The 21804-nt window shown below is 44.4% G+C and overlaps 1 protein-coding gene across 1 annotated transcript; it reads left to right on the top strand.

The window, feature by feature from the left end:
* Positions 1–9445: 9445 nt before the first annotated feature.
* Positions 9446–15948, top strand: GPR50 (G protein-coupled receptor 50). The gene is made up of 2 exons (XM_032331059.1): positions 9446–9742; positions 12908–15948. The coding sequence occupies exons 1-2, from the start codon at positions 9556–9558 to the stop codon at positions 14602–14604; spliced, it is 1884 nt and encodes a 627-aa protein (XP_032186950.1). The 5' UTR covers positions 9446–9555; the 3' UTR covers positions 14605–15948.
* Positions 15949–21804: the final 5856 nt, after the last annotated feature.

The raw sequence follows: 21804 nt of genomic DNA on the forward strand, positions 1-21804 counted from the left end.
TTAGAAGCTGCAAATACAAACTATTTTAAAGCACATAGTTATAAACATTGACCATATTTAGGGCCATGAAGCAAGTCATAACAAATTTTAAGAGACTGAAATCATATACAATATGTTCTTTGATCACAGTGGAATTAAACTAAAAATCAGCAACAAAAGGATTTCTAGTCTGTCTCTATACATTTAAATTAAGAAACAATTTTTAAGTGACCATGAATCACAAAAGATATTTTTAGGATAAAAATATTGAGATTTTAATAATGAAAACATTTCATATTAAAATTATGAAATCCAACTAAAGAACTGGTTAGAGTGAAATTTATAGCTTTAAATAGATATATTAGAGAAAGAAAAAGGACTAAAATGAATAATTTGTGCATACATTAAAAAATTAGTGAAAGAACAGTAAATTAATCCCAAAGAAAGTAGAAAGGAGGAAATAATGAAGATGTGAACAGAAGTTAGTGAACTAGAAATCAAGCATATAATGAAGATTTTAACCAAGGTAAAAGTTGGTTCTTTAAAAAGAACAAAAAGAAATCAAACTTTTGGTGGGTTTGATAAAGAATAAAAGAAAATGGATTGATAATCATTGAAAATGATTGATTAAGAATGCATAAAACTATATTGCTACAGTTGAGGAGAAATTAAAAGGATAATAACCCTAACCCTAACCTTAACGTTAACCCAACATTATGTCAATATGTTTGAAAGTGTAGATAAAGTGGATAGATTCCTAGAAAATAATAACTATCAAAATAAAATCTAAGAATATGGCAGACTAGAGAGCTCTAGGTTCTTATACCCACATGGAAACACTAAATAAACAACTAGAAACTGACTAAAACAACTTTATAGGAGCTCTGAAAATCAACCGAACAAATTCCAAAGACACACACACACACACACACACACACACACACACACATTTAAAATGGTAGGAAATGGCCCTTTCCCTGCAGTCTAGGGGAGCCGCAGCTCAGTCCTAGAGCCATTTCATGAAATGGAGAGAGCTGAGAGACAAAATTTGTGACTTTCTAACCTACTGCAAGCTGCTGGTCCCTATTTGCCTAACCTGGTGAATTTAACTAAACATTGAAGGAAGAATGAGCACCAATACTCTCAAAGTCTCCCAGAAGTTAAGAGAAACTCATTCCGTGAGGTCAACATTAACCTGATACCCAAACCAAAGACAATATTAAAAAAACTACAAACCAATATTCCTTATGAACATTGATGTAAAAATGCTAAACAAAATGCTAGTGAGCCAAATTCCACAGCACATTAAAATGATCTTACACCATGACCAAAAAGGACTTATTCTTGGGATGCAACGATGATTCAACATACATAAATCAATCAATGTGATGCACCATAGTAACAGGACGAAGGGGGGGAAATGACATGGTTCTTTCAATTGGTGCAGAAAAAGCATTTGACAAAAACTCAGGACTGTTTAATGATAACAACACTCAGTAAAGTAGGAAAAGAAAGCAAACTACTTCAACATACAAAAGGCCAGATGGGAAAGTCCACAGCTAACATTATACTGAATGGTGAAAGACTGAGACCTTTTTCTGTAAGACTAAGAACAAGGCAAGAATGCTCACCTTCAGCACTTCTATTCAACATAGTACTAGAAGTCCTAGTTAGGGCAATCAGACGAGAAAAGACACCCAAACTAGAAAGAAAGAAGCAAAATTATCTTTGTTTGTAGATGACATGATCTTATAAATAGAAAACCCTCAAGATTCCACGAAAAACAATTAGAATTAATAAGTAAATTCAACAAAATTGTAAGATACAAAATCAAAGGTAATTCCTGTTTAAGAGAGAACAGAAGTGCCAGAACTTCTAGCTATTTGTTGGTAAACATTCTGAAGATGTGGAGGTGAGGGGTTCGGGGGGTGGGGGTGGTGAGGGGGGCTTCTTTTTGACACACACTCCATCAGGTGTCTTTTAGATCAGAGATTTGCAGGCCAGGCAAAAAGGGGAATCCCAGAAAATGCTTATGGTGTGTATTCCAAATGAGAGCTCTGTGGGGCCAGGTGTCTCTGGAATACAGTAATCTGTTCAATCTAATTCGCTGGGTCTTTAGGTTCAGCAATCCCATGCCAGTGGCCTCAGCAAAGAAAAGCCAGAAGAGAAGCTCCTGTGAGGTCCTGTAGTCTTTCTGACTTGGGCTAGCATTTCTCCTAGCTTGAGGAGATGGCGCCTGCACATAAGCCACGACTCCCTGCCTTTCACCCACGGACCACCCTCTGCTAAGAAGTAATATTAGACAGTCCTGACCTAACAACCTGGTTAAGAGGACAAAGCTATTTATATAAAAGTAACATCTTTTCTGACTTTTGCTGATTATATATTGTCAGGTAAATATAGCTAGATGCAGGTCCCTTTCAGACGATCCGACTTAGAATATAGGTTACATGGGATATACAAAATTCCTTTGAGGAACTGCTGGAAAGGACTTCCAAAAGCTAAGTCTTATGGGGCAGCTGAAACTGATGTTCTCAGAGAGACTTGTCATAACCTTTAAGATGTTGTTGAAAGAAAACACAATGGTTTCAAATCTGAGCCCAAGTCAAAACACAAGTGCAGATGTCTCAAATTACAGGGGCTGCTGTCAGATTGCTACTCACAAGGGCAACTCTACAGTGCTGTATATCTCAGGCGAAGGGGAGGCAAGTATTTCTTTAAGGATGGGCTATGAACCTCCTAAGTAAATAGAGGATGCTGGATTAAGCAAGTTGGAAATATGCACAGGCCAATATGTAGCAGGGGCAAGATGGCAAGGTGCCAGCCATAGAGAGACTGGGCTCCTCTAGCCTTGAATCAATAGTCTCTGTTCCCTTGCTGGGGAAGGCAGACCCTTTACCAACCAATGCCAAGTCCTTATATTTGACTCATTTTAGGATCAACCAGATGCTGCATCCCTCAGTCATAGGGTTGCCAGGTAAAATACAAAGGAGCCAGTTAAATTTAAATTTACAATAAACAATGGATAATTTGTAGTATAAGTATGTCCAAATATTGCATGGAACATACTTATGCTCATATTCTATTCATATTTCTTTAAAATTCAATTTTAACTGGGCATTCCACATTTTCATTTGCTAAAACATGCAACCCTACTCAGGTAGGCCATCAAGTGAGGACGGGGGTATGGTCAGGCCTCTGGTCCCTGGGAGAGCAAAGCAGTTTAGTCCTGTTTTCAGGGAGCTGGGCAGATTGCTCTCAGGCATTGGGCCAAGAACCCCACCACTACAACTGAAGTAGAAGGTGGGATTGAGTCTGAGGACCAAAGCACATTTTATAAACTAGAAGAAGTATATAAATTCCCAGGAGGACGCCCCTCAGGAGCAGACTGGGCACTGAGTCACTGACTGCCACGTCTAGAATTCCTTAAACTGCCAGTGACTAGTTGCAGGATCAGGTTAAAAGTTGGGGTTCCCTAAGAGGGATCCCTGGGCCATTTGCATCAGAATCTCCTGGGAATGCAGATCCCAAGGCCCCACTCTAGATTTACTGAATCAGAATCTCTAGGGTCAAGTCTAGAAAGCTGCATTTTCTCTAAGCAGTCCTGGTGGCTCTAACATGCACTAAAATTGAGAGCCAGTGCCATTGAGCCAGGAACAACGTGTGCAAATAATCAGGCATGATGGTTAAGGCACAAACTCTAGAGCCAGACTGCCCAATCTAGACTTCTATCTTTACCATTCATTATCTGTGCAATCTGGAGCAAGTGACACAGCTTCTCTGGGCCTCAGTTTCTCTATTGGTGAAACAGGAATATGCCTATGCCATAGGGCTATTGTCAGGATTAAATGAGACAAAGTTCCAAGAGCAATGACTGGCCTTTAGGAAGCATACATAGGTGTTAGCCATTGTTAGGGGTTGAGTGGACCCCCTGGGGACAAAGAGGACCCATGTGGGTCCTCGTGTCCTATGTCTTGCAATAGAGTGGGCTGAAGCAGGGCACCCAGGGCAGGGGGTTTGTGGCACCAGAAGTCATGACGATGATTAATAAGAGGGACAGTTTTTAAATGCATGGGTGATCATGCTTGGCTGGAACAAGAAGCTAGGAAAATGGATATTGTTCATTAAGCTCTAATTGGCAGGTAAATTGTACAAGGGGAAGGGAGTCCAAATGTTACTACCAGTAATTAATGTGCTTCTCCTCTCCCTGGTAATCCTTTGATTCGAACCTTCTAACCTGTAGTCTTTATCAGGCATTAAGATTCTGGAAATTCTGGCTGCTAAATGTTTTGGGGAGCCCCTGGTTGCACTAAAGGAAATGGATGTGTCCTATTCTCCCTAATGACTCAAGCACCGGGAAAAGATAAAGTTGTTCTAGCCATGATGAATTATGCCCAGGAGATTTGGAGAAGACAATCATTCTCTTTGTTCATTTAACTAATGTGAACAGTGTCTCCACGTTGGGAAAGCAAATGTGACCAGACACAGTCTGTTTAGGAAAACAATCCCCTTGGTTGACGCTCCCAGTCCCAGTGACTTGATTGCTGCCTAAATCCTTGCTCAGCTCTTCTGAGGTCACAGCCTTGCCCCTGAAGTCCTGCCCCTCCTGCAACCTGGAACCAGACCTCCCTCAGCCTGGGCTGGCACCATGTTGTGCTAAGAAAGCCAGCTTCCCCAGCCACATGCAGACTTCTGAGCTGTCTTAGACCAGCCATCCTCCATGGATCCATTCTGACTGATGTCAAGAAATCTGAGTGTTCCTTCTTGTGCGTACTATACAGACAGTGTCTGTGAAGCATGTTGGGGGCCGGTGAAAAGGCAAGTCACTATGCTCCTTTTCATCTGGCACAGTGTCACATGTCGACGTGCTTGGGATGCTGAGGAGTGCCCCTTGGATGGCTTCTGACAGGAATTAAAGCTAGAGGCACGAGGCCTTGGAGCATGAGGCAGCTGGGGGCAGAGTCTCTATGGAAGTGTAACACAAGGGAGTTTAGACAGAGTATTAGACACTTTCAGCGTAAGAGTAATAATAATAATAATAATAGTGAGTACTTGTAGAGTGGTTTACTCTGTTCTGAATAGTGTTCTAAGTGTTTGCATGTATCATCACATTTAACTCTCCCATCAACCGTCTGATAAGGCACTATGACATTCTGGGCTCAAGTTTGTTTTTTAATTTAATTTAACTTAAGTTAAATTCAATTAATTAACATATAGTATAATAACATATAGTATAGTATAGTAACCTATAACATATAGTATATGCCAATTAATGTATTAGTTTTAGAGGTAGAGCTCAGTGATTCATCAGTTGTGAGTTCAAGGTTGTTTTTATTTTCAAGAACGGAGCCAAATGCAGTATCCATCCAGAGGAGCACTGACCAAAGAAGTCTGCAGTGCTTAAGAAATTCCTCGGCCATCCAGCCCTCCCTGAGGGTGGAGGAGACGTGAGCTGGCACTAAGAAGCCCTCTGTTTGGCTCTCTTGGGCCAGGGGCTGCTTGGGGCTGAGAGAGAACCCAAAATGCTTACAGTGACATTAATCATAATAGCCCCAAAGTGGAAGGATCTATTGATGGATAAATGGATAAACAAAATGTGGTTTATCCAAATGGTGGACTACTGTATGGCCATAAAAGGAAACCAGGCACTAATACACACTACAGCCTGGGTAAACCTTGAAGACATGCTAAGGGAAAGAAGCCAGACACAAAAGGCCACATATTGTGAGTCCACTTATGTGGAATGTTCAGAATGGACAAATCCATAGAGATACAAATCAGATTAGTGATTTCCAGAAGCTGGGGGGTTGGAGAGAATGGGCAGTGGCTGCTAATGGGTACAGGGTTTCTTTTGGGTTGATGGAAATATTCTGAAATTAGATAGTGGTGATGGTTGCAGGACTTTGTGAATGTACAGGAAACCACTGAATTGTGCACTTTAATAGGGGAACTACGGTATGTGACTATAGCTCAATAAAAACAATCAAATGAGAAAAAACAACAAAAGAGAACCCAGAATTCACCTTATCAAGGCCCAGAGCAAAACACTATCTTATGAAGCTGGGCTGTGGGAGAAAGGCCCAGCCAGGGCTGAGAGGATACTGGACTCCTCCACCAGCCTTAGCATGACCTCAGCCAAGTTCTTTCACCTCTCTGAGCCTGTTTCCCCATCTCTTAAGTGACATCGTTGTGAGAAAATATATCCCTGATGGGATGTTGAAAACCATAAAATGCTTACTTAAAATCAAAGTGTATTAATTACAGGCAAGGTATTGGTGTCTTTATAGAAAATTTGCCCATTTCTGAGCAGAAACTGCTTACTTTCTGTCTCTCTCACCTTTGAAAGAGAGAACCAAAAAAAGGGGAGGGGGAACCTGGGTGACTCAGTCATTAAACGTCTGCCTTCAGCTCAGGTCATGATCGCAGAGTCCTGGGATCCAGCCCTGCATCAGGCTCTCTGCTCCGTGGGGAAGCCTGTTTCTTCCTCCCTCTCTGCTTGTGTTCCCTCTCTCGTTGTGTCTCTCTCTGTAAAAGAAAGAAATAAAATCTTATAAAAAAAAAAGAGAGAGGAGAAAACCAAGTTGCCAGCAGCTACCCTCATTGCCAGGCTTGCCCCAATCTTCAAAACATGAGAAATGTGGAGGCTGAGATGGAAGAAAGTTTTGCATATCAGCAAGAAGAGGGGAAAAAGATTTTACTATCTACCTTGTACACAGAAGGCCCCTTGGCATCGCTTCTGCCTGGGATGTGGCAAGCTTTCAGTGCTGGGGGTCCTCTGGGAGGCCAAGTGGACTCCCTCATTTCATAATAAATGACCTGGGGGAAGGTATCGTGCCTGGGGACGGACAAGCTCCTGGAGAGTAAGCTCTCTACACAACTCCCTGCCCAGTATTCATTGCTTTATTCTCCTTCCCAATCTCTGTATGGGTTTCCAGGGTTTTCCCAGGACCACAAGGGAATGTCCTAGGTGTCCTCTGTTTTGATTCCCTATCTTACAGCTTTCAAGTCCCAAGTAAAGCGTGTTTCCCACCCCCAGTTATTAGAGCTTCCTAGCAGGCCTTTTAGAAAGACACTTAAAAATCCTTTGGAAGCTTAAATAAACCATACACTCTGCAACCCAATAGAGACCTTCCTCCTTAACTACTTAGGGTCCACGGGTCGTCCTACCCTTGCAAACTCTGACTGGTTTTCTTCCTCATATGTATCCACAGAACAGATTCAATATAGCCATCTGTTTTTCTTAGGACTGGGAAATGTTCAGAATCTTTATTAAAGACAGTTCATAAAAATAACAACATTAATTTAACCAGATGCAGAACACCTTCCATTATTAAAATAGGTACCTCTTTCACTTGTCCAGTACAGAAACATCCAAGTCCTAGGAGGTCATGGTCAAGCAGTGTCCAAACTGGGGCAGGGGCTGGGGACCAGGCATCAGCTCACTCTCTCTCCTGCTTACTCCTCAGTCCCAGGCAAGCCCAGGCCACAGCCGCTGGGAATTCTCACTACCCGGGGCCTCCATCAGCTCTGGGGCCACCCCATCTCAGAAGTACAGTGCGCTAGAATGTAACAATGCCTGAAATCAGTTTGCTGACTCTCTTTCAGGATTGGTGCGGGAGTCTGGGTGCAGGGGAGACGCCAGTGTCTTCAGTCGCTAGATGCATGTTCATTCAAATTCATTCAAATTTGTTTAAGTGAATTAAAAACGGCTCCCTGCCATAAATAAAAGGATCCAAACCGTCAAGGAAGCAGCGTGAGCAGCCGGATGTGGACAAACTCTTCCACGATGTCAATGGCTTTCTCGGCCGCTAGCCTCTTTTCAGGGCTTGCTTTCGTCTGGGGAGGAGAGCAGAGCCGGCTCTCGGGCTGTCTTTAGGGAGAAATCCTGGCTAGGTCCAGCCGGGAGAGCGAGAGCGAGCGCGCGGCCCGGGTTCCAGCCTGCGGGGAGCAGTGAGATAATGAATGTGAAAAGGCTCCAGGCGGGAGATTGTTATTCGTGGGGATGCCTTCTCAGTAGCGAGCGCGGGGAGGGGGGTGGGATGCATCTTCTAACAAGGGGATTCATTCCTTCTTTGAGTTTTCCAGCTAGAGAAAGTGCGTGCAATCTCGCTTTCAGTCATGTATTTCTTTCCGTTAAAGGTCTCTAAATGTAACTTTGAGTAGCGGGTAGAATCTGTTCCCACGACCATGGTTGTGGAGGGAGGGAGGACCGAATCTTGCCCTTTTAGTTCAACTCCCGCCTTTCGGATTTCCCATGGCCCGCGCGCTTCACGAATCTGGGCGCACCACAGGGAACCGTGACGCCTCCGGAGGGGGATTTACGGGGCTAGGGGCGGGCCGACCGAATGAGGTGGAAATGAGACCCCTGACAGCGGGTGGACGGAGATGAGTTGTGCGCCTGGGACGGAACCAGGCGCTGGTTTCCCGCTGTCTTCTTGGCCGTAGTGCCCGGCACCTCCGCGCCGGTTCCGCTGCTGCAACGCAGCTCCCCGGGGCTGCTCGACATCCCAGTTCTACCCAGTAGAGTGTGCAGAGCAACTCCAGAGGGGACAAGAGCCGAAAGCGTCGCCCAGGATTTCTTGGAGGAGCGGCGACCCAAGAAAAGGGTTACTTACTCCCCTTTACTTTTCCCCAAACCACAATCTGAGCTCCCGAAGCCAGGGCGCTCGGCAGCGGGGAAGGGGATCAGCTCCGGCTCTCAATGGCCCCAAAGATTGGGACAAATAGCCACCAGCTATCTCCCCTCGTATCCACATTGCAGACTCACTCCCAACTCCCAGAGTCAGGTGCAGGGGACATCTCCCTCGGTAAGTCCGGGATCGACTGAACCGTCACTCGTTGCTGCCGCTAAGAGAGCCGACCGGCTCCTGGCAGGCAGTGGAGGAGAGACAAGTTTCCTAGAGGCTGGTCACCCAGACTGAGGATGGAAGCTCTGGGAAGCTGTCCCCTGGTCCCTCACGACATGCAGAAGGTTCTGAAGGGGCAAGACCTGGAGTGGAATGAACCTTTCAGGGGGACCGTAGGGGCGCATGTCACTGGCTCCCCTTCCCACTCTGTTGGGGGCTACAGACTGGCGTGGGTTGAAACTGGACCTCAAGAGGGACCCCCTGCCCCTGCCCCTCCCCTGCGTTTTACATCGCTTTGCTGGATGTTTGCATTGGAAAGGGAGGGAGAAGAACTTGCTAGAAACAGATGCGCAGTGGCCGGGGGCGGGGAGGTGGATTCTGAGCTTGTCACGACTGCAGGTACCTAGGGGATGGGGAGGGGTGGCTAGAGGGGAAGCACAAACAAGGCAGTCGGAAGCAAGACGACACCTCGATGTGGATTTGTCCAAAAAGAGTTGGAGACCAAAGCGGGGGTGTTCAGGGAGCTCTGATTGGTCGGGGGGAGGGACTTGGGGTGGGGCTAGCGCCTCTTGAGGCTTTAAAAGCTCATCGGAGAGGGGCGGGATGCTGTCATTCGCTCTCTGGTTCTCGGAGGGGAAGCAGCTTTCCAGAAGCTCCAGGCTCCGGGTGACAGAGCAGGTGCTCCTGCTGGGAGACCGGCTGGGAGATCCTAACGGTCTCCAGCAGCAATATGGGGCCTACCCGGGCAGTTCCCACCCCATACGGCTGCATTGGCTGTAAGCTGCCACAGCCAGACTACCCACCAGCTCTAATCATCTTTATGTTCTGCGCAATGGTTATCACCATCGTCGTAGACCTGATCGGCAACTCCATGGTCATCCTGGCTGTGACAAAGAACAAGAAGCTTCGAAATTCTGGTAAGTCACCTTTCCTTCTTCCTACCCAGCATTCAGCCACATGCCACCCCTCGGGCATGAGTTCTGGTGCCTGAAATAGGGAACCCTTGGGCAGTGCCCTCACAGTGAACTTCCCTACCCCCCAATTCCTTGCAAACCTGTGCGGTGATGTTATGCGGAGGCCCCCTTAATTTAGAGCTTCTCAAGGCTGAGGGAGCTCAGGAAATTAGCTTTTGGCGTCCAAGTGCAAAGCCCGGGTTCCCGCGGAGCGAGGCAGCCCGCCGAGTCCTGCCCTGTACGAGACCTGATGCAGAGGGAGCCGGCACCCGAGCCGGGAGTGCCGCCACCGTCTGGGGATAGTACGCCTAGATGGACGCCACAGAGGGCACCGCGCCCAGGCGGTGCGGGTAGAAGGGAGCCGCGGGGTTGCGACCCGCTCCGGAAAGTTAAGTTCGCGGCGGCTGCGGCGGCTGCGGTGGCGCTTACAGGAGCGCAGCGCAGCGGCCGCGCCCTAAAGCCAGCTGAGCCCCCGCTGCGGCGGCCCTGGGGCTCCCGGGCGGCTCCAGGGCGGCTCCCAGGCAGCGGAGCTTAGACCCCAGCGTCTGAGTGTGGAGCAGGGGGGTGGTCTGAGTCCCCCGGAGCCGAGCTCCGTCCGCCCGTCCCAAGGCGCAAGGCGGAGAGAGCAGAGCGGCGGTCTGGGCGCGGCAGGCGGTTGGCAGCGACGGCAGCGGCGGCGGAGACCGCGAAATCCGTAAGCCAGGTATTGGGGGTCCCAGGGCGGGGTGGAGGAGACCCCGGAGCTTGGCACCCGGCGGGGATGGGGTAGAAGACGGCGGAACAGGGCGAGGATGGCGGGTGGGTCGCGGAAGAGCTCAGAGTGGGTGGTGGGAGACGCGGAGAGACTGCCAAGTGTGGGGAGCTGGGACGGGGTGAGGAGCTGGGACCCGGAGCGAGGCGAGCGCGAATCCCCTCGCTACCAGCCGGTGTGGAGGGGAGGGGCCAGCTGCGGTCGCGGCTGGGGCAGGCGGGGGAGGTGGCTGGGCTCGGGGACCCGTGCGGGGTGGGGGGTGGGGTGGCGGACCCTGCAAAGCGGTAAGCCCCTTTTGCACGTTGGGCTGGAGAGGGCCGAGAAGGGAGGGGAGGAGCGAAGGGGACCGAATTCCGCGGTAGGGTCCCAGGAGGGAGGGGGCGGCGCCCGGGATCTCTGCTGCTGGGGTCTCAGTCGGCTGGGGCCGGGTTGGGGGGAGAGCGGGGAGAGGGGGCAGAGGAGGCGGGGGAGAGGGGAGACGGTCGGGTAACGGCAGGACCCGGCGGGCGGGGCTCTGGGGAGAGGAGTCAGCCAGTCTCTGGGGGATTACTTTTCGGGGATGAGGAATCACAACTACCATACAAGTTTCAAAATGCACTGACGGGCGCACAGTCATGAAAAGTTTTCTTTTAAACTCTGGTGGGCGTGTCTGATTTCTTTTTGGTCCCCTGGAGACGTGGGGCCGCACGCTTGGACCTCACCTTCCTTCCAGCAGTGCGGTCCCCCAGGAACCACGGAGCCCCAGGGACCACCTGCGAAGCCCATTTTCTTTCTTTACTTTTCTTCTTCCTTTTCCTTTTTTCCTTCTCCTTTCTTTTCTTCTATAATTCAAATAAAGGTTTTTATGGTAGTTGTGCTTTTGTTTTTAAGGCTTTTCCCTCTGTCTTTTCCACTTCTCTTCTCTCAATTCATTTCTTTGAGAGAAAACCCTAGAAAGAACCTCCTGGTAGAAAGCGCTGAGGCCGCGCCTTGGCAGCGTTGGCAGGAGGGCAGAGGGAACCATTCCTTTGCCGTTTTAAAAAGTGCTCATTTGGGGCGGCTGGGTGGCTCAGTGGGTTAAACCTCTGCCTTCGGCTCCGGTCATGATCTCAGGGTCCTGTGATCGAGCCCCGCATCAGGCTCTCTGCTCCGCGAGAAGCCTGCTTCCTCCTCTCTCTGCCTGCCTCTCTGCTTACCTGTGATTTCTCTCTGTCAAATAAATAAATAAAATCTTTTAAAAAAATAAAAAGTGCTCATTTTATTAGAGAAAGGGCAATATTTTGCCAAACTAATGCTAATTAGCATCAAGGCGTTTCCAAAAAAAAAAAAAAAAAAAAAAAAAAAAGAGGGTTCTGTGCCTGCATTTGTCCTCTTCCTCCTTTTTTTGGAAAGGTTTCGCAAAAACGTTCCTACCACTGCCCTACAAAACGGGAGTGGCAGCCGAGGCCCGCCCCCCGGCCTTTACTTTCCTGTTTAGCCACAGGCTCCAGTAAAGTTCAGCGTCGGGCCCGGAGCTCCTACACAGGGAGTGGAACGTGCGGGTGTGCGATTCTGCGCTGGACCCGCTGGAAGCCGGCACCTCCTCTAATCCTTGCAGGGTTTTTCCTGATTGTTTTTCACCCTACGCGCTGTTTATGGTTTCATACTAAATTTTACAGGGTCCCCCCACCCCACCCCACCCCATTCCCCTCAGTTTTCACTCTTAGCCTACCTCGGAAATGGTAAGTACTTACTGGGCTTTTTCATAGATTATTGTCTGATGCCGTTTTCCTAAGAAGACGACGGCCTCTAGTGCCCTTTCTCAGACTAGTCTCTTAGACGTGTTAGCGTTGTAAACGCAATGCTGGCCTAGAGGAGGTAGAAGGCTCGTTTTTTTCCGGGGTGTGTGTGGGGGCGTTGGTGGTTAGGCTCCCTGACATTCCTTCAGTCTCTTCCCTCCCCCCTACACATCTAGCCTACTTCCAACCCACAGCTTTATCAAGATCGCCTCTACGCCCCTTCCCCTTCTCTCCCTAGCCCCCTGTAGGGAAAAAAGTTTGCATTTTGTTTTGCTCAAAATGGTAGCAGCCTGTTCGTGTGTGAGTATGAAGGGCTCCGCAAAGGGCTTAGGTGCTTACTGCTTTCTGACAGAAGTTCGATTTTTTTCTCAAAGCAGACATGACATTGTTTGAAAGGAAAAAGTTGCCCAAAAGACAGGTCCCCCAAACCTAGTTGTGCATCAGAATAATGCTTGCATACGAAAATAAAAAACACAAGAATATTTCCCTAAAATAATTCTAGAATTCTAAATTGTCACCACTTCAGCCGGTCTTTTCCTCAGTTTCAATTTATAGATTTCCATACTTAACCATTTATTTTTCTCTGTTTTTCTCCCCTTTCTTCCCGTGTATATTTTTCAGGCAACATCTTCGTCGTTAGCCTCTCTGTGGCCGACTTGTTGGTAGCCATCTACCCCTACCCTCTGATGCTGCATGCCATGGCCATTGGGGGCTGGGATCTGAGCCAGTTGCAATGCCAGATGGTTGGATTCATCACAGGGCTGAGTGTGGTCGGTTCTATCTTCAACATCGTGGCCATTGCCATCAACCGTTACTGCTACATCTGTCACAGCCTCCAGTACGAGCGGATCTTCAGTGTGCGCAATACCTGCATCTTCCTGGTCATCACCTGGATCATGACCGTCCTGGCTGTCCTGCCCAACATGTATATCGGCACCATTGAGTATGATCCTCGCACCTACACCTGCATCTTCAACTATGTGAACAACCCTGTCTTTGCTGTGACCATCGTCTGCATCCACTTCGTCCTCCCTCTGCTCATCGTGGGTTTCTGCTACGTGAGGATCTGGACCAAAGTGCTGGCAGCCCGGAACCCGACGGGGCAGAATCCTGACAACCAGCTTGCTGAGGTGCGCAATTTTCTAACCATGTTTGTGATCTTCCTCCTCTTTGCAGTGTGCTGGTGTCCTATCAACGTGCTCACTGTCTTGGTGGCTGTCAGTCCGAAAGAGATGGCAGGCAAGATCCCCAACTGGCTTTATCTTGCAGCCTACTTCATAGCCTACTTCAACAGCTGCCTCAATGCTGTGATCTATGGGCTTCTCAATGAGAATTTCCGAAGAGAATACTGGACCATCTTCCATGCTATGCGGCACCCTATCCTGTTCCTCTCTGGCCTCATCTCTGATATTCGTGAGACTCGGGAGGCCCGTGCCCTGGCTCGTGCCCGTGCCCGCGCCCGAGACCAAGCCCGTGAACAAGCCCATGAACAAGATCGTGCCTGTGCCAGTCCTGTTGTAGAGGAAATGCCGATGAGTGCCCGGAACGTTCCACTACCTGGTGATGCTGCAGCTGGCCAACCTGAACGTGCCTCTGGCCATCCCAAACCGGCTTCTGGGCACTCCAGGTCTGCCTCTGCCTACCGCAAGTCTGTCTCTGGCCACCATAAATCTGTCTTTAGTCACTCCAAGCTGGCTTCTGGTCACTCCAAGTCTGCGTCTGGTCACCCCAAGTCTGCCACTGTCTATCCTAAGCCTGCCTCTGTCCACTTTAAGGCTGACTCTGTCCATTTCAAGCCTGCCTCTGTCCATTTCAAGGCTGACTCTGTCCATTTCAAGTCTGCCTCCAGCCACCCTAAACCTGTCACTGGCCACCATGTTCCTGCCAGCAGCCACTCTGAGGTTGCCTTCAGCCCTGCCACCAGCCACCCTAGACCCACAGCTGGCTACATCAAGCCTGCTACCACCCCCCTTGAGCCCACCACTGCTGATAATACTGAGCCTGCTACCACCAGCCAACTCCAACCAGTGATCGTCAGCCACTCTGAGTCTGTTGCTGCTGACCACCCTGAGCTTACTGCCTCCTGTCACCCTGAGACCATCGCTGCCGGCCACTTAGAGTGTGACATCACTGACCTCCCTGAGCCTGTCTGCAGCCCTGCCAGTGGTTCCCCTGAGTCTGCTGCCAGCCTACCGGAGCACGCAGCCGCCGCTGCTGCCAACCTTCCTGACCCCACTGTGACCACCACTACCACCAATGATTACCATAAGATTGTGGTTATTGATGTTGAAGTTGATTCTGATGAAATGGCTATGTGAAAAATGCTCTTAGGGGTGGCCAAGTAGTGATCCACTTTCTAGTTTATCTAGCATATGTAATTCAAAGTGAGATAACTTACGGCACCTACACACAGACACACAGACACACAGACATGGACTCACATAGTGTAAGCTACATCCACCTTGTAGGCATACTCCTTTACGTAACATACTCTGAAAAAGTGTGTGTGTGTGTGTGTGTGTGTGTGCGCGCGCGTGTGCACATGTGCATGCTTGCTATTTTAGAGATCAAATTTCCCCTAAGTTTGACATCTGTTATTCTGAGCCTCCCTTTCTTCCTGTAGTTGACCTTGAGCCAACAGTGATCCTTGAAATTTTAGACCTTGATTTTTCCTCACTCCCATGTCCCCCTTTCTCCCCTCACCTCATTTCCTTCTTTTTCCTGCTTTCTTCTCTCATCTCCCAGGGTTGGGGGAGGAGCGCTTCTCTAAGTAAATGTGACTGCAAAGTTTTATGTTTTAAAGTGTGTCATTCTATATTGTACTTTTAATGGCAGTCAGAAGGGTAGTTTTGATAAAGTGCAAGTGCTTGAAACAGTTTCTTTTGTAAATTTCAGCAACAAGATATGACCCATATCTGAAGAGCACAATTTGATAAGCTCTATTAAAGTGCATTTTTTTGCCTATGAGTTCAAATGGCAAAAGGGAAGATATGGCCAAACCGAATTATTTCTAATTTATGAAAATTCAAATATCGGTGCTGATTTTTATAGTCAAACATGAATGCAAGTGATGAGATGTTTTTACCTTGTAGTCACTTACCTTTTTAAGCATTCGCCAGAATTTTCTTTCATTTAGTTCCAGAGAAACAAATTCATTCATAAACTAGTTTCTTGTCCTAAAATCTAAATTTGTAGTCAGTAGGATCAATTATAGTCATGTATTTAATATTATAATTCAATCCTACAAATCCTATAATTCAATCCTTCAAATCCTGTCTAAAAAAAAGAGATTTTTTTTGGACAGCCTGGTATTTCTACATAATCAATTTTTACATTTTCCTTTTTCATTCAGAAGGGAATTCAAGGTAATAGGGGAGGGAGACAGGAGGAAAAGATGCCACACCAGCCAGTCCCATTACCTTTGGCTGAGGTTCTGTCATCCACAACATTAAGTTGTACATGTCTTGTATCAGCACACCCGACAGCCCAGTAAATGACTTTTGTCTAGAATTGAAGAAAAAATTGTTTAATACAAATTTCAACTATTGATTCAAACTAACACATAAAGTTAAGTTTATAAAAGCTTGTAAGGATAAGTGGAAATGTATTATACTGCCTTAATTTGATTCTGTACTTGTGGTAGCAATTAAATAAAAGTGATTTTGTGGCTTTGGTGTGTGATTTGTTAAAAAATTCACTTCCTCTGCTAGATTCCTTGTGGGGAGGGTTGGGAGGTGGGTGGAAAAGCATTGACCTTGGATCAGAAGAACTGGGTACAAGTTCTGTCCTTTCTGTGAGCTTGTTATATTCCATAGCAAGTCAAATGACCACTCTTCCCCCAGTTTCTTGGCTTGGCAAACTCTGGTCAGGTTGGGGTGGAGGTTTGGTCTGTGTGGTGACAATGGATGATATGACCTGCCTGCCTGTTCTTAGACTTCTAGGCCTTGTCTGCCATGGCTTCTGAAAACAGATTTTTTTTTTTTACACCCATGGAAGGCATGAAGCCAGACTCCAATAATGTCACAACCCCAGAGGCTGCTGGGACCAAGAAACAGAACTTAAGAACCTGTGAGGGGAGGCACAGAAGTGGGAAACAGGAGGACAGGTGGTTTCTTTTCTGGCTGCAAGATGGGTGACAAGACCCCAGCCACTGGGCAATGTTCCCTGACCTCAGGAACACAGTCTCAAAAGAATCTCTAATGACAAGGAAATGCCCCAAATAACGTGCTCTGTAAAAATAAAAGTGGATTCAAAATAATACACTGTAGGATATCAACTTTGTTTAGAAAATATGTACACTTAAACGTGTATATACATACACAGAGTTATATACATTTAGTTGTTCTATCCAGCTTTAGCCAGGTTGTGAGTATAATTGAGGTCATCTTAAATTTTCATGCCCAAATCACAGTGGTTTGAGCCCCATCAGAATGACTGCTGGACATCAGGCTGACTCCCTGTGCAAAACTTTTGCCAGTATTCCTGGAAACCCTGCACTATTCTCCAGGGGGCTCAAAGGGGTACAGGCTTCTGAAAGGAAAAGGGAGGAAAGAAAAAGCTATCCATACTTTTTACAACTTTGTCCCACACTCTACTCTGAAGTGCCTGAAGAAACACTGCTTATGCCCAAAGTCTCACAGAGTCTCATGAAGAGACTGCTGTGGACACTCTGCTCACCTGCCCTACTTCCATCCCTAAAATCCCCCTCCACCACAAGAACAAGCTGTAGGTTAAGCACAGAGCTAGGAGTTTTCTCTCTGCCCCTCCCTCCTTTATCCTGTCCCTCTCCTTTCCCAAAAGTCAAGAAGCCTCTGATTTGCCACAGCCATTGTGACTGTTTAAATAACAGTTTCCTCCAGTTTCTACTTTTTTCCTCTTTAATGGAAATGAAATGTGCATACTATAAAGTGACAGCTTGGCAAATTTTTATGTATGTATACATCTGTGTAAATACCACTCTGAGGAAGATATAGATAGTCTTCTAGAAGGTTCCATTTTGCCTTCTTTAAGTCAATACTTCATACAAAAGCAGCCATTATTTTGACCTTTATCTCCATACATTAATTCTATCTTTTCTAGGACTTCATATAAAAAGAAGTATACAGTATATATTCTATTGTATACAGTTTCTTATTTTTTCTAATTGTGATAAAATGTATATAACATAAAATTAACCATTTAATCATTTTTAAGTATATAGTTCAAGGCATTAAGTACATTCACAGCATTGTGTGACTCTCACCCATCACCTGAAACATAAACTGTGCAGCCATTAAATAATAGTTCCCTATTAACCCCTCTGCAACTCCTGGTGACCTCTAATCTACTTTCTGTCTCTATGAATTTGCCTATTCTAGGAATCTCATATAGATGAAATCACACAATATTTGTCCTTTTCCGTCTGGCTTCTTTCACTGAATATAATGTCTTCAACGTTCAGCAATATCATAGCAGGTATCAGTACTTCATTTTTTATGGCTGAATAATATTCCATTGTATGGATACATCCCATTTTGTTAATTCATTCATCCATTGGCGGACTGTTTCCACCATTTGGGCATTGTGAAAAGTGCTGCTGTGAACATTGATTTTCAAGTATTTGTTTAATTTCCTGCTTTCAATTATTTGGGATATATATCTAGGAATAGAATTCATGAATCATATATTAGTCTGGCTTCTTTTGCTCCATATTATGTCTTTGAAATTCATTCACTTTTTGTATGCAGCAGTAGTTTGAGTGTTTTTTGTTTCATTTTTATATTAGTAATTTACAGGATGAATATACCACAATTTATTTAGTGATTTTGTAGACAGACTGCTGATGAACATTTGGACTGTTTCCAATTTGGGGCTATTATAAAAAGTGTTTCTATCAACATTTTTATACATGTCAACTTTATTTTATGTTAAGATACAATTTTACATAGAGTAAATTACACAAATCTTCAGTGTAGAGCTCAATGAATTTTTAAGTATGTTTGCATCTGTGTAACCACCACAGAAATCAAGATATAAAACATTTCTAGCACTTAGAGGGTGCCATTATGCTAAATTAATTTTGCTGGCTCTTCAACTCCATTTAAATGGCAGCATTAGTATGTTCTCTTTGTATCTGGCTTTTCTGCTTACAAATTTGCCTGTGATATTTATGCATTGCTTTTGGTAGAAGTACACTCTTTTTCATTGCTGTGTATGATTCCATCATATTGACTGTAACAATTTTTTAAATCCATTATACTACAGATGAATATTTGGGCTATTTTTTTGGGTTGGGGCTGCTATAAAGAAAGCTATTATGAACATTTTTTTTTAAATTTATTTATTTATTTATTTATTTATTTATTTATTTTTATTTCCAGCATAACAGTATTCATTATGACCATTTTTGTACATGCCTTTTGGTACACATATGGATTCATTGCTCTTGGTAATATACCTAGGTTTGGAATTGCTGAGTCATGACTATATGTGTATTTAGTTTTAGTACGCACTGCCAAATATTTTTGTAAAGGATTTGACCCAATTTATATTGGCACCAGCAATGTATATGTTTGAGGTGCTCTGCATTCTTGCCAACATTCAGTAATGTCAGCCTTTTAATTTTAGTTATCTAGTGTCCAGTACTATACCATTATATTTTCAATTTGCATTTTTTAAAATGATTAATAATGTTGACCATCTTTCACATGATCATTGATGTGATCATGTATCTTCTTTAGTGAAGGGTGTGAACAAACATTTTGGCTATTTTAAATTTGAGGTTTCTGTCTTCTTATTGTCAGTAGAAGAAATTATTTATATATTCTGGATATATATATATTTTTTATGAATATGTTCTCTTTGTCTGTGGTTTGCCTTCTTTCTCTCTCTTAATTGTATTTTTTGAGGGACAAAATCCTTAATATTATGAAGTCTAATTTAATTAGTTTTTCCTTTTATGACTATGCATTGTGCTTAAGAAATTTCTGATTAATATAATGAATATCCTCCAAGTTTTTCTTTTAGTAATATTATTGTTTTGCCTTTAACATTTAAGTCTATGCTTCATCTTAAGCTATTTTTTTGTGTTTGGTGTAAGGTATCAGTCAAAGTTCAATTTTTTTATATAGTCATGGTTCGTATTTCCATTTTATCACCATCATGTATTGAAAAGACCATCCTTTGCCCCATTGCCCATTTGTTATAATTAGTTAATAAAAAAATAAAAATTATCTATCATCTCTCTGTCATTTAGCTATTTCTCTCTAGACTGTCTAGTCTGTCTCATTAGTCTATTTGTCTACCCTTCACTAAAGCCACATTGTGGTTTTTAAATTTTAGTTAAACTATACATTATATACAATGATATGCACACATATGAAGTGTATGACTAAATGGCTATTCACTCATATGTGCATTTTTATATCACTATCTTCCAGATGAAGATATAAAACATTTCTATAATCCCAGAAGGTATTTTCATGCCCCAACTCAGTCAATACATTCCCCAAATTTAACCACTGTTCTAATGTCTATTAACACAGATCAGTTTCTGTCCATTTTTAAATTTCTTTAAAAAGAATAACACAATAAATACACTTTGCTAAGGGAAAGGAATGGAATTAGGGAAAGTTAAAGCACCACGAAACCTCACAGTTCTTACTAAGATTCATTTTTCTGGAATAAACTCTCCTTGGATTGTTTGTTCTAGGACTTAGGTTAACTTCCTGAGTTCTGAAAAAGTTGATTTTGAGCCTTTTTGTGACGTTCTTGCTTTTATGGAGAAACACATTTTTGGAATCTCTTACACTGCCATTCTGATACCCTTGTGCACTTTAATTTTTTTCACTTGTGTATTAATGCCATAGAAATCACTCCACGTCAGTTCATGAAGAGCTTCTTCATTCTTTTTTACGCATCATTTATTTAAGCACTCTCCTATGTGTGGACATGTAGGTTGCTTCCAATACTTTGCAGTTACAAACTATGCTGTAGGAACATTCTTGTGCATAAGTATTTTTGGATTGTTTTAAGTTCATCTTCAAGAATAGGTTCTCAAAATCGAAATTTCTGTGTTGGAAAGTTCTATTAGGTGTTACCAATTGCCCTCTGGAAGTGCTGTACTGATTCGCATTCTCAGCAGCAATGTATGAGCATGTGTGATTCCCCACAGACTTATCAACAGATTCTGTTGTCATAATTCTTAGTTTTGCTTGTCTGCTAGGTAACAAGTGGTATCTCAGTATACTTTCATCGACAGCTCTCTAATATGTACTGAGTTTGAATATTTTTCACATGTTTAAGGGGCATTTTTATGTTCTTTTTCAGGGTGAATTATTATCTTTTTGTGTAGTTTCCACACTTTTCTATTGGGTTTTTGGTCCTTTGTCCCTCAATTTTACAAAACTTCAAATGGTTATTTTTATAGAGTTGCTAATCACAAGTCATACCTGAGCTTTAATATTTTTTCTTGTGCAAATATTTCAGGTCAAATTAAATGCCTTTTTCAGTGGCTATGATTCACCGTGATTAAATTCAACTTGTTTGAGCATCTCATTAATCAACTGAAGAAGTTCCAGAAAAGGTTCAATAAACTGAGTAATTTTCATTACACTCAAGCCAGACAAGGACTGAATATTTACTATTGAATAAAACTTCCATGTGGGGTTGGGAGTGGGGATGGAGGGAGTTGGTACAGTTTTCTAAGAAGGTGTGGAATTAAGAAGCATGAGTCATTGCAACTTTAAAAAAGTGTGGTGGAAATTAAACTAGAAGGAGCTGTAACCGAGGCGCCTATAACCGTAGGAAGAATATTTTTTAAATGAGGATTAATAGTCTTGGGCAAATTACCAGGAAAAAATAGTGAAAGGTCTAGCAAAAAATTTATCATAGATTTGATACATATTTACTAAGTATCTATTACACGTAAGACTCTTCTAGGCAGGTAGTCTATGGGAATTAAGAAGATAAACAAGGGAGAATCCCCAACCTAATCTAAAGGCTTGAAATGAACAATGTGGCTTTTTGTTTGAGCTACCATTTACTAAATCGCTACTATGTGATAAGCATCACTCAAGACACTTTACTTCTCTTATCTCTAATTTTCATAAAACCACTGCCAGAGGGGCGCCTGGGAGGCTCAGTGGGTTAAGCCGCTGCCTTCGGCTCAGGTCATGACCTCAGGGTCCTGGGATCGAGCCCCGCATCAGGCTCTCTGCTCAGCGGGGAGCCTACTTTCCCCCCTCTCTGCCTGCTGCTCTGCCTGCTTGTGATCTCTCTCTGTCAAATAAATAAATAAAATCTTAAAAAATACCGCTGCCAGATTAATAATATTTACTCTTATTTTCAAAAAGAGGACATTGAGGCCAAGAAAGGTTAAGAAACTGGTTTAGAGTCAGAAAGCTGGAAAGTTGGACAATTTGAACTCACATCTGCTTAGAAAATGCCAAATACCAATTTTAAATACTACTTCATAATGAATTATGTTGGGATTAATCAAACCAGGTTAGCTGAAGATAACAACAATAGCTAACCTCATT

This window comes from Mustela erminea, chromosome X (genome assembly GCF_009829155.1).
Source record: "Mustela erminea isolate mMusErm1 chromosome X, mMusErm1.Pri, whole genome shotgun sequence".
Lineage (NCBI taxonomy): Eukaryota > Metazoa > Chordata > Mammalia > Carnivora > Mustelidae > Mustela > Mustela erminea.

Excerpts from the sequence above, each read along its gene's own strand:
- GPR50 (XM_032331059.1), top strand. The coding sequence starts at position 9,556 with ATGGGGCCTACCCGGGCAGTTCCCACCCCATACGGCTGCATTGGCTGT. Across the intron at positions 9,743-12,907 it reads CAAGAAGCTTCGAAATTCTG|GCAACATCTTCGTCGTTAGC; the intron begins GTAAGTCACCTT and ends TATATTTTTCAG.